At 40.0% G+C, this 13,619-nt stretch overlaps 1 protein-coding gene across 4 annotated transcripts in view; it reads left to right on the top strand.

Moving 5' to 3' along the window:
• Positions 1-13,619, top strand: part of NR6A1 (nuclear receptor subfamily 6 group A member 1) — a 228,322-nt gene that overhangs the window by 182,042 nt on the left and 32,661 nt on the right. For all 4 annotated transcript variants that reach the window (XM_032418841.1, XM_032418842.1, XM_032418840.1 and 1 more), the window contains exon 3: positions 7,111-7,353. In XM_032418841.1, the coding sequence (XP_032274732.1) occupies positions 7,111-7,353 (243 nt within the window). The remainder of the gene's footprint in view (positions 1-7,110; positions 7,354-13,619) is intronic.

The following is a 13,619-nucleotide window of genomic DNA, read 5'->3' as shown; positions in this document are numbered from 1 at the left end:
TAAGACATGACTTTATATCCCAATTGTTTCTTCTTCCTTTACCCTCCTCTGCCTTCCTTTGTCTAACTGGTAATCTTCTGAGCTCACCTCCTAGGAAATTTGTCATTACGGTCTCCTGCCACCAGACTAACTGAATAATCCTCTTCTGTGCTAATTTCTTAAAGTTTTTTTTAGGTTAAAAAAAAGAAAAAAAGGCAGGTAAGCAATAACAATAGTGTCTAGTACTTACGAGTTTACAAAGCTGTTTCATTCTAATACCATGAGGAATCTAGAGCTCCATGTCATTTATAGGCAATCTGTTAACTCCTTGATTCTTATAACAGTTATTTGAAGAAGGTACCATATTATCCACATTTTATAGACTAGAAACTGAGGTACCTCTTGGAGAGGTTAAGAAACTTTCCAAGGTAACACAGCTAGCAATTGACAGCCTAGATTTGAGCCCAAGAGTCTAACTCTAAAGCCCAAGTTTTTAGTCTCTATGTTCTACTGCTTATGTTCAAGAGATTTGGAGAGCTGACAGTTGTCTCTTTCCTTTCCATCCCTGGGTTGAGATTTACCTTGCCATAGACCCTGAGATCAACTTGACCTCCCCGTCCAACCCCGTTCTCCTGACTGCCAGGCTGATCTATTCACCTAGTCTCAATCTTTTCAATTAAAGTTTAAAGTTCTTAAAAAACTGTCTTAGTTTCCACCCTTCTCTCTTCTTTTACTCTTGGGGACAGGGGCAAGAGAAAGATTCCAATAGTTTTTATTTTTAGTGTTTGATTTTTCCCTTAATACATAAATTTTCAGAATAATGAATTGGTGTCCTAGCAACCTCCATGGTAACTAATGAGGTTTTTCTTTTTAATATTATTGTGAATGCATTGATTTTTATATTTGAAGTGTTTTAATTCATTGCTATCATTATTCTTTTTGATGCATAGGTTGCTCCATTTTAGGCCAGTGGGAGGCTTTTTATGTTGTTTCCTATATCCTTTTGACATGACCCCATTATTAGTCTTACGTAGCTCAACATTCAAACCTGGAATCAAACATTTCTCTAAGAAGTCTGGGCTCCTGTTTATAGAAAATGGTATTTTCAAAGTTCCCTATCTGAGTCCTTCTAGTACTGCTGATCAAGATAAACATTCAGCTTCTCTGATAAATTAGTAAGTCTTCCCTCTCCTACAGTAATTTTTACCCATTGCTATTTTTGCAGATAGCAAACTACTTGTTCAGTTTCAAATACCTATCATTTTTCAAATCCTCAGCTTTTCATCAACTCCTCTGTCTCTTATCTTACTGACTTCTGAGCAATACAGTTCCTATGATCCATAGTCTCCAATTTGAAGTACTTATTTGCCTGATTTTCTTTCCATTGTGTTTTAGGTAGAATAATACAGATTAATGACAAAGAATTAATAGATTAACAGTGCTGAATTAGGGACGGTTATGAACATTTCCTTTGTGTTAGTCTCATTCTTCAGAATGCTGTAGATGGTGTATGAATCTGAAATTTCAGTGAGTTATATGACACAGTCGTTTATGATATCCTTACAAATAAGATAGAGAAATGCAAGCCAAACTAGAGTGTCTACTCTAATTAAGAGACAAAGCTAACTGAGCATCTATTTCCAGAATGTTAATGGTTAAGTCAGATTGGAAAAGGGGCTCTTAACAGCTTGCTAAGGCCATATTCTGTATTGTTTTAAGGATGGAAATGAAAATAATCTAATACCATATATGGAGAAAAGGAGGTGGGAGAAATAACTAGTATACTGGATGGCAGGACTGGATCCCTAAAGATTTCAATAGGCCAGAATGACATACAGAATTTATTATCTAAAGATAAAATTGATCAAGGACAAATACAAAGTCCTACCTTTGGGTTCAACATTTACCTTCCCAAGAATGGAGTAAGAAAGACATGGGTTGAGGCACCTGGCTGGCTCAGTTAGTAAAGCATGCGACTCTTGATCTAGGGGTTGTAAATTTGAGCCCCATGTTGGGTGTAGAGATTACTTTAAAAATAAAAAATCTTTAAAAAAACCAAAAAGAACTTCGTGGGTTAATAGTATATGTGATAAATGCTTCAAGCTTTAGATGTCTGTGAACCAGATATGAATTAAGTGTAGGGAGGGGATTGGAAATAAGAGGTATGGAATTCTAATTCCAGTTCTACTGCTGACTGGTTGTGTAACCAAAATTAAAGTTCTTTACCTCGTTAAGCTTCAGTTTGCCTATTATAAAATGTGTGGCATTTTTATAGCACCAGTAATTATAAAATACGTTTGTTTACTGGTATTGATAGCTGAAGAAACATATAAACAAAGCTAATTGAGTCTTAAATTATATTAAGAACCACCGCACCCCCGCCCATCCCCATTCAGTTCTGGATACTTTAAGAGATTTTGATACTATATGATTCATTAAGAAATAGGAGAAGAAAAAATTTACAGTTGGGAACCCCATTTACCTTTAAATCTCTGAATGGTTGATATATGAACTAGGTTAGATTATACATTTATTTTTTGCCCATGAGCGCATAACTTAGGGCAGTGGGGAAAGCTTCAGGTTAACAGACTTTGGCTTAGTGTAAGAAAAAGCTTCTGAATCATTAAAACTGTCTAAAATGAAATGAATGGAATGAAGTATCTTATTGAGTCACTAAAGATGTGCAAGTAGAGTGTGGAGCAACCCCTTGTTTTGGGATATCCTAGAGGGAATTCATGCCTTGGGTAAAGGTCTGCTCAAGGCAATTTCTAAGGTACTTTCTAACTCTAAGATTCCACGTTTCTGTAATATGGGGATAATGATACCTCTCAGTTACTGTGATGAATAAGTAAGGCCATCCATGTAAAAAGTTATTGAATGTTGCATGGGACACAGTCAGTACTCACTAAATGTTCTTTGTGGTATCTCTAAGACTAATCCTTGTCCTGGCCTGGTACAAGTGAGATAATGAATATAAACATGCTTTAAATATCCTTCAAGTCCTTTACAAGAATAGGAGATGCAGAAATCTATATCTGACATCTGGCAGGGCACCATTGGGACATTTTGCTTCAATTTATTCATTTACAAAGGGCTTGACTTTTTAACTTTTTTTTCCCAAGTAGGGAAGGGCCTGACTTAACCTGCATATAGTATAGATAGATTTGCCTTGCTGTGGCTACAGCATGTGGTGATTAGGTTCATAGACTTTGGGGGTTCCAGCCCAGCTCCTATACTTACTAGCTGGTGACTGCTGGAAAGTGATATCACCTCATAAGCTTCAGTTTCCTCTTCTGTAAAATAAGGGTACCTTATTTTTTATGATTCACCACAATAACGTGTTAAGTGCTTGGCACAGAACCTAGTACCCAAGTGGTCCGTTAGCAATAGGTTCTCCTGTTTTTATGATCCTTTCCCACATGTTGTGAGGGAAGTTTGTAAAGTGCTTCTGTGAGGGGCTTCACAGTTGATTGGGAGAGGGCCTTTCTCCTGTACCTTTGAGAGACTTCCTTCTGAATTAGTTCCTGGTCTGTGGCATAAGCCAGTGCTCCTTATAGAAACAGAAAATGGCAGTAAGAATAGCTATGAAAGAGAAGCAGTCACAGGAGTCAAAGGAAATCCAATCTGTGCCCATTGGTGGAGAAATAGTCCCACCTCGTCTTTGATCTCATTGTAGCCTTTTAAGTGCTCATGAAAAGAACAAGCAGTGTTACAAGACATAAGCAGATACTTAATAGTTCTGTATTTGATTGTTGTTCAGTGGGTCCTTTGCCCTGGATCCAGATGCTGCACAGAATGCCATACGAATGCTTTCTGAAGAGGTTACTGAACTCCAGTTCTGATATTGGCAGATTAGGGTCAGCCACTTCCTAAATGGACAAGTTCCTTAACTTTTTTTGAGATCTCCATTTTCTCAGTTACAAAAATGGTAATAGCAGTTGTATCCACCTTTGGGATTATGAGAATTATGTGACACAACACGAAACACGGTATTTAGTAATGGTCTGTACTCAGTGAAGTCACAACTCTGAAGAAAGGGAGAAAGAGATGGTGTGGTTCTTCTAGATATTGATTAATTATAACTTTTTAAGTCTATTCTAGTAGACTTCTGGTTTATATTTTAATGTGTGTGTATATATATATATGATATGTATCCTATATATGGTAGAATGTGAGATATATATATCTATAAATATATAGAAAGGTCATATATAATATTGAAGGTTTGAATTTAAAATGAGAAAATTTAAATTCTCTGTATCCAATCTAGATTTTTTCACAACATTCCATGTTCGTTCTATTTCTAAGCCCAATCAGCAACTCAAGCCCAGCACTCCAGGAAATCACATCCCACACATAGTACTATTGTTATGTCATTCATTTTGCCTGTTTGGCCTTTCCTGTTTTAGTTTTTTAATTCTCTATTGTAACTTTGCTCTAATGTTTACCTTGAGCTTCCTTTGCATTCTTATTTATTTATTTTTCCTGTGCATTTTTAAAAGGAAAAGAAAAAGAATGGTTATTACACCAGGGCCATTTTTATATTTTAACCAAATTTCTTTTAGTTGCAAATAACAAAAACTCATTTAAGTTAGCTTGAGAAAGAAAAAATAAAAGAAGGTATTGTATTACAAGACATGGGAATGTCAGTTTGTCATGGTATGTCAGTTTGCCCGTAGTTAGGAAGTTCATCCAAGCCTTATAAAGTCTTGGAAAGGTCTGTAACTAGGAAATACAGAGTCCTCAAGAACCTTGATGTTTCCCCTCTCCTGTTTCCTTAGCTCTGTGGTCTCCTGTATCTGCTTCTCTCTGCATAACTGCTATTTGCTGTGTGACTTTGGGCAAGAGCCTTAGTATATATGTCTGTTGCCCTGTATGAAAAAAATATTGTGTATTAGCTTCCTGTGCTGCTGTTAAAAATTACCACAAACTTGTTCTCTCACAGTTCTGGAAGTTCAAAAGTCATGTGAAAATAAGGTGGGCAGAGCCACACTTCCTCCAGAGGCTCTAGGGGAGAATTCATCCCTTGCCTCATCCAGCTTGTAGTGGAAGCCATTCCTTGGCTTCGGCTGCCTTCTGCCTGTTTTCACATCGCCTTCTCTTCTGTGTGTACATGTGTGTGCGCATGCAGGCGTCTTTTCCTCTTCTGTTTATATCAAATCTCCTTCTGTCTTTCTCTTTTTAAAGACATGTGTGATTGCAAGTAGGGCTCACCTTTATAATCCAGAATAATCTCCCAATCCAAGATCCTTAATTAGATCACATCTGCAAAGATCCCTTTTCCTTACAAGATAACATTTACGGGTTTCAGGGATTAGGACCTGATATATTTGGGTGGCCATTATCCAGCCTACTACAAATAGGGATCATAAAGACATCTCAAAGTTGGCATATAATAAAGGTTGCCTAAATGCTAGTCTCCTGCCTTCTCTACATCTCTATGTATACTGCCATGCTCCTCCTGTAACATTGCTTTCAAATGCTTTTCTTTTCAGGAATGTTATTATCACATTAAGCGTGGATCTGTTAGGATAATAATGATAATGAAAATAATAGTTGTCATTTATTAAATGTCCATTGTAGCCCAGGCATTGTGCTGAGTACTTTATTTATGTATGTAGGTACCGTTATAATCCCCATTTTACAGATGAGAGAAACTAGGTTCAGAGAGGTGAAGTAACTTAATTTGCCCTCGTTCAGTCAGCTGGTTAAGTGTCAGAACTGGGGTTTAAATAAAGATCTGGGGTGTGTTCTTAATCATTATATCTTGCCTGTTACTCAGGAGTGTGGTTCAGATCTCTGGTTTCTTGCCTTGGCCTCTGATCAGAACCTTTTCTTGGAGGTTTCTTGTACCTGCTAGCAAGTTCTGACATCACAGTTCACCAGGGCACTCTTTTGTCATATGCCTGTTCTTTGGCGGTAGCTTGATCCTGAGTAAGTGAAATTTGAGGGAAGAGGAAGTTAGAGAGTTATATTCCAGCCCGAATTTCCTCTTTGACTAACTTGTTTGTTGCGAGGCAGTAAGTTCCTTGACTGTGGGGGTCACGATGATTTACCCAGTACCCAGAACCAAACACGGGGCCTGGACACAGAGTAGATGTTCTGCTAGAACGTAAGCTTCACCAGGGACTTTCATTCACTGCTGTAGCCATGTCTTTTACAACAGTGCCTAGAATAGAATAGTTGTCCAATATCTATTTGTTGAATAGGTGGAAGACTGGTTGGCTGGCTGGGCCTGGTTAAAACTTCTTCACTGGTTGGGCGCCTGGGTGGCTCAGTCGTTAAGCGTCTGCCTTCGGCTCAGGTCATGATCTCCAGGTCCTGGGATCGAGCCCCGCATCAGGCTCCCTGCTCAGCGGGGAGTCTGCTTCTCCCTCTCCCTCTGCCTCTCCCCACTGCTCCTACTCTCTCTCTCTCTCTCTGTGTATCTCTGTCTCAAATGAATAAATTAAAAAAAAAAAATTCTAAAAAAAAAAAAACTTCTTCACTGGTTAATAATTATAACTTTCATTTACTAGGTATATGCCATTTGCTGGGCACTGACATAAATTATCAGTAATCACCTTATCACCTTTCTACAGGGTAGAAGTAAGTGATGGGCTGTGGCTGAGGAAGGTGAGGGAGAGAGAGGAGTCAGGGCTATCTCCCAAGTTTTTGACCTGGATACTGGTCCAAGTGATGATGAAACCCAGGGAGAGGAGCATGAGTTATTTTTAAAATAGGCTGTGTTTGTGATATCTGCAGGTAGATGCAAGGGTCTGCTCCTAGGACAAAGGCTCTAAAAATGACCCCTGTTTGCCAGTTAGCCGGGAAAGAGTGATGTTCTTGATCTTCCCAGAGCAAGGTTGCTTATTTTATTTTATTATTTTTTTAAAGATTTTATTTATTTATTTGACAGAGAGAGACACAGTGAGAGAGGGAACACAAGCGGAGGAAAGTGGGAGAGGGAGAAGCGGGCTTCCCGCGGAGCAGGAGCCCGATGCGGGGCTTGATCCCAGGACCCTGGGATAATGACCCGAGCCGAAGGCAGACGCTTAAGGGCTGAGCCACCCAGGCGCCCCAAGGTTGCTTATTTTAGAACTGCAGGCTTAAAGCCATTATTTCCATGTGTTCTAATTTGAGTATGTTCAGTTTCTGTTCCAGATGATCGGGCTGAACAACGGACCTGCCTCATTTGTGGGGACCGTGCTACAGGCTTGCACTATGGGATCATCTCCTGTGAGGGCTGCAAGGGGTTTTTCAAGCGGAGCATTTGCAACAAGCGGGTGTATCGGTGCAGTCGTGACAAGAACTGTGTTATGTCTCGGAAGCAGAGGAACCGGTGCCAGTACTGCCGCCTGCTCAAATGCCTCCAGATGGGGATGAATCGGAAGGGTGAGTGGTGCTTGTGGCTCGACTGCCCACTTTACCATCACTTTATCTTTAGGGTTAGCTGTTAAGCCGTGGAGTTTTTCATTTCCCAAACCTGCACTATATGCCAAGTCTTGTACTGTGTACTCATAAACCCAAGACACATTTGACACAGTTCCTGCCTACAGGGATTTCCCAGAGTAGGTGGGGAGAAAGACTAGTGAGATGTTAAGGATTCTGTGAGAATGAATTCACAGGTTCCAATTGGCAAGACCCCAATTAACAATCAAGTCCTAACTCGGATTAATATACTCCACTAATTCTTCTTTCAGAGCATTACGACAGGAAGTAGGAATTTTAGATGAAGAAGCAGAAAGGCAGTATGTCACCTGAATGTGATAACATTTTGCTTGCTAGAATCATGGCATACTCAGAGGTTAGGTATGCCCAGAAATCTGCTTCCCGGTTGGTGAAGAATTTGGGATTTATTGGGAAGCTTTCCGAGAGCCATTAGCCTGAGATTATGTTAATAAACCAATATTCTAAGAGGATTAATCCAGGAGGCAGGCTTTGAAAAATGGATTGGTGTGGGGAAAGCAGAAAGGCCACCTAGAAAGTTTTTAGAAGAGTCCAGAAGAAAGATGTGAAGAATCTGACAGAGGGGCAGGAAAGGTGGGGAGATGTGGAGAAGCTTACCTGATAGGAGTTGATAACATACTGGGTATTGGGCAACACCAGAAGTTGAAGTTGCAGGTTTGGATTAATAGTAATGACCCCACCAGAAAAAAAAAAAATCAGCCTAAAAAGCAAGTGGGGCAAAATGTTGGCCTTGGCAGTGCATTGTTTAAGGTATCTAAGAAGGACACATACAGTGTCCGCCAGGGAATTTGGATATGTAGGACTGGAACTGAAGTGAAAAGTCCTGCCTTCAAGTAGAAGTTTGTGGAACTATTTGCAATCAGATGGCAAAATTTTGTTTGTGGGTAGAAATCACCCAGAGAGAACTTGGATACAGAAGAGGAGAGGGCCAATGTCAGAAATTAAGAGTATTCTCATAGAGGGTAGAGAGTAGTACAGTACAGTTCAGTAGAAAGAATGGAGGCAGAGGTTGGTGACAGACTAGCTCTGTGACCTTGCACAGTTTGCTTTATGTCTCTAATGCTCAATGATCTTACTTTTAAAATAGTATGATAAAACTTAACCTTTCAGAGTTCTGTAGAGGATTAAATATGACAACATATATATGAAATACTACTCAGCAAGGTACTAGGGGTTCATAATAGTAATGCATAGGGGTAGGAGTTAGATTTAGTGAACTATTCAAGTTGGTTTTGTCACATTAATAAATGCAGACAACCAGATATACTTCAGACTGTTTTTTTATTATATGTGGGATAAGAAGAATCTTTTGAAAACTTGCCCATTAGGAAGAAAGGTAAGAAAGTTATAAAACAGCATTTAGATAAATTTAGGTCATTTATAATTTATTTATAATATTAATATTTATTGATTACTGTGTATATCAGAAACTCTTATACACTTTCTATGCATTATCTCCTTGAAAATGCACAAACCTATTATTAAATATTACCGTCAGTTTAGGGGCACCTGGCTGGCTTAGTTGGTGGAGTGTGCAACTCTTGATCTTGGGGTCATGAGTTCAAGCCCTACGTTGGGTGTAGAGATTACTTAAAAATAAAATCTTTAGGGGCGCCTGGGTGGCTCAGTCCTTAAGGGTCTGCCTTCAGCTCAGGTCATGATCCCAGGGTCCTGAGATCAAGCCCCACATAGGGCTCCCTCCTCAGCGGGAAGCCTGCTTCTCCCTCTCCCTCTCCCCGTTTGTGTTCCCTCTCTCACTGTCTCTCTCTCTGTCAAATAAATAAAATCTTTTTTTTTTTTAAAGATTTATTTATTTGAGAGAGCGAGATTGAGAGAGAGAGAGAGAGTACATGAGAGGGGGGAGGGTCAGAGGGAGAAGCAGGCTCCCCGTTGAGCAGGGAGCCCAATGCGGGACTCGATCCCGGGACTCCAGGATCATGACCTGAGCCGAAGGCAGTCGCTTAACCAACTGAGCCACCCAGGTGCCCCCAAATAAATAAAATCTTAAAATAAATAAATAAAATAAAATAAAATCTTTAAAAAAATACTCCCCTCAGTTTATAGATGCAGGTTGGGGAGGTAAAATGACTTACCAGTAGATAGGTTAGTGGTGATTATGTTGATAATAATTATTAGGTTTGTTATTAATCAAGCAGAGCTTGTACTTAACCACATGGACAACATGTCTGCCGTATGGCATAGCTACTTGCATGATGGAATGCCCTGTGTTTACTGGATGATAAATACCTATAAGAGGGCATTTAAAACTTAACAACTTTGTCCTCTGTGTTTCTAATCTCATCTTCTGTCTGGAACTTACTGTGCCTCAAGCCTGCTTTGCATTATCCTGCCTGTGTTCAGGTTCTTTCCTTTGCCTAGGAGTCCTCTCTCTTCCCTACTCTTTCCCAGCCATCAGTACCAAACAGGTGATGCCTTGAAGAGAGAGTCTATGGGCATCTACCCCCTTTCATATGATTTGGTCATGGTCTCGTTTTCTCATTTCCCTTTGTTGTCTTCACTGTATTTTACCAAAGCATATTTATGGGTTGCCTTCTTGACTACTCTCTGATGATTCATCCTGCTTATTCAGTTGGAGTGTGAGATTCTGGGGCTTCTAACCAAACTCTCCTATTTCAGGGAAGAAGAAGCTTAACTTCTTAATTCCTGTAACCACAGCTGGGAGAAGATGACACATGGAGTGTGAGGGGTGGGAACTGCCTTCCTGTGTCCCATTTTCCTGCATTGCAAGATGGCTTAGTTGCCTTTTGAAGGCTGCCTCCCAGAGAGAAACCCTGCCACCTCCTGGCTGGTGCTGAGAAAGCAGAATTAAAATTACAGTTGCCATTGAATATTTTTGAATTGATGTAACTGTCCCATATGGAACTATAGTGTTCGACATAATTTTATGCATTTGTCAAAACCTATAGAAATATATGCCACTAAAGAATTGAATTTTACTGTATATAAATTTGTTTAAAAGCAACCAGTATAGGGGGAAAGACAATGTAGACTGTGATAAATGAATCTAACTGATGTTACAAATAAATCACATAGCCACACTGCAGGAAATGGGAGAGAAAGGAGCTGACCTTGGGAAATAGTGTTTTGACTGTATCCTGTATACCGTAGGGCTGAAGATAAAAAGAACTGTATACAAACAAAGCTGTCTAGTTTGTAAATTTATTTCTGTCAAGGTTATGGGTTGGGAATTCTGTCACTACTTTATTTGTATACTCGGGTTGAACAAACAAGTGAACATATATATTGTTGATAATGAGAGTCGAGTTTCTCACATCAGAGAAGAAAGTTAAAAATCAGGAAAGGGGAAGGCTAAACTGAAACCTCTGGTGCTAGATTGGAAGCATCAATATGTACTCATGTTTAGAAAAAAAAATTTAGAAAAACCAGATCTTGGTTTCCAAATATCAATAAAGGGAATCAGGACTCTTTGGAGAAGGGGTTGATTCTAGGGTTGAGGCAGGGAAAATATAAGATGAGCCTGGAGCGTCTGGTGGTGCCAGAAAGTTAGGATGTGCTATATTTTTTTTAAAAAGGAGGGGGCAGGGCATTATCAAAAGGTGATAGACGTCAACCTGAAAGCACTTTCAGTAGCCAAAGTTGGAACAACTTGAGCAACAAAATAACTATACATTAGTTTATAACCCAAAGAATAAAATATCCATGAGTTCATACTGATAGAACTAACTGAATAGAGGAGTGATAGTTCTTTCTTATAGAAGAATTCCAATTAATAAGTGTAGAAGGCATGAGGGAAATAGAAAATCACCATTAAAACACACGATAACAATTGCTGTAGGCAGGATTTACTTATGGATGCTAAAAGAAGAGCATAGTTTTAAACAGAAGCAGAGTATTTGCATAGCCCCAGAATATTTAGTAATTACACAAGGAAAAATAGTAAGTTTCAGTAGAGAATTCTGACAGATACCACTTTAGCCAAGTAAGCAAGGTCAATATCACCAGTGTATTTACGCTGGTATCATATGCCCCCTGATATGATATAGTAGGGGCATGTATACACACAGGGATGGATTCGTTCCCAGTCTACTCATGAGAAAACAGGCAAACCCAAATTGAAAGACATTCTTCTAAATAACTTTTTTTCCCAAAGATTTTATTTATTTGACAGAGAGAGAGCACGCACACACACGCACAAGCAGGGGGAGCGGCAGGCAGAGGGAGAGGGAGAAGGCAGGGAGCCCAATGTGGGGCTCGGTCCCAGGACTCTGGGATCATGACCTGAGACAAAGGCAGACGCTTAACTGACTGAGCCACCCAGATACCCCTAAAATAACTGACATTATACAGAATACTCTCAAAAGTGTCAGGGTCACAAAAGACAAGGAAAGACTAAGAAAGATTGAAGGAAACTATGGAGACATGACAACTATATGCAATGTGGGATCCAAGATTAGATTCTGGAACAGAAGCGGACATCAGTGGGGAAATCTGAATAAAGTTTATACTTTGGTCAATATTATTATACCAAAGTTAATTCCTTAGTTTTGATGAATAGCCTGTGGGTTATATAAGATGTTAACAGATGGGGAAGCTGGGTATAGAGTATATAGGAATTCTCCACCTTTTTTTTTTTTTTTTTTGCAACTCTTCTGTAAGTCTAAACTTAACTCAAAATTTAAAAACTTTAATGTTCAAAAAAAATTCCAACTGACATGTATGAGTCAGCCTTCTCTTGTCCCTCATCTCTGGACATAGATATCTCTTCATACCTGGAATTTGGCTAGTCAGGAAATTAATTAGCAAGACAGTGAGGGAAATTTAAATAAGGGTAGTGAGTAGAGGCTGGGCCCCATCTGTCCATCTTCACTACTACTCCATTACCCCCCAGACACCTACAGCTCACCCATCTTGCAGCCTTCAGGATAAATTCTGGCTCCTCAGAATGATTTTCAAAGCCCCTCTGACCCTGGCATCAGCCTCTTCATCCCTTCTGCCTTTGCTGCTCCCCATACAATTCACATTCCATCTTAGTTCTCCAAAAACTCAATGATGTTTCATGTTTGGGGGGCTTTGCATATGTGGTTTCATCTTCCTAGAATGATTTACCCCCTCCTCTTCACGTGGTTATATATACTTTTCTTTGGAGGCTCAGCTTTTCTTTGTAACATCCTCTAAGCAGCTTTCTCTGACACCACCCCTCACCAGAAAGCTGACCCTCCTGGACTTCCACAGCCCCTTTTGCCCTCTGCTATAGCCCCAATCACCTTGTGCTATCTTTCTGTTCCCCCCATTATTAGACAATGTGCCCCTCAAGGGCTATGTCAAGTCCCGCTTTCCTTGTGTCCTTTACCAGTTAACCCAGTTAGGTAAGATGCTTTCTGGTTTGGTGGATTTACTCTGGTGGGGGGCCAGAGCACGAAGTGGGATAGGGAAAATATTGTTAATTTCATCAGCGGCAAGAGGAAGATAACTGAGCCTCATGAAGGAATTTAGTCAGTACAGAAATTATGTGGGGAAAAAAAAGAAATTATTTGAGAATATTTAAAACTCCTTTAACTTTGTTGTCTCATAACTTACTAGTCAACTAGTGAAAAAGTAAAAAGTTAAGGAAAACTTCTTGGAAGAGGCTGATGTTTGTAGAATGGCATCGTGAGAATGACTCTGTAGCGTTGCCATACTGCTTTACCAGGATTAAAATGGAGCCCCAAGAAATCTCAAGCAGAGAATATTTGAGCAGAATCTTGAAGGCATAGAAGCTCAGGCTCCTTACAAACTTAAATAAGTATTGATTTGATTGATTGGTTGTAATCTCCACACCCAGTGTGGGGTTTGAACTCACAATCCCAAGATGAAGAATTGCATGCTTGTCCGACTGAGCCAGCCAGGCATCCCTTAAGAGCTTTTTATTTTTTTTTTATTTTTAATTTTTTTTTAAGATTTTATTTATTTGACAGAGAGAGACACAGCGAGAGAGGGAACACAAGCAGGGGGAGTGGGACAGAGAGAAGCATGCTTCCCGCTGAGCAGGGAGCCCGACGTAGGGCTCGATCCCAGGACCCTGGGATCATGACCTGAGCCGAAGGCAGACGCTTACGACTGAGCCACCCAGGCGCCCCCCTTAAGAGCTTTTTAAAAAACAACTCCCCTCCTCCCTCTCTCCAAACATGAGAGAGAGAAAAAGGAAGGAGGGGGGGAAGGGAGGGAGAGAG

The sequence above is a fragment of the Phoca vitulina genome, unplaced genomic scaffold, assembly GCF_004348235.1.
Source record: "Phoca vitulina isolate PV1807 unplaced genomic scaffold, GSC_HSeal_1.0 scaffold21, whole genome shotgun sequence".
NCBI lineage: Eukaryota > Metazoa > Chordata > Mammalia > Carnivora > Phocidae > Phoca > Phoca vitulina.
The sequence above is the reverse complement of the archived record's forward strand: the minus strand, read 5'-3'. Positions and strand labels throughout refer to the sequence as shown.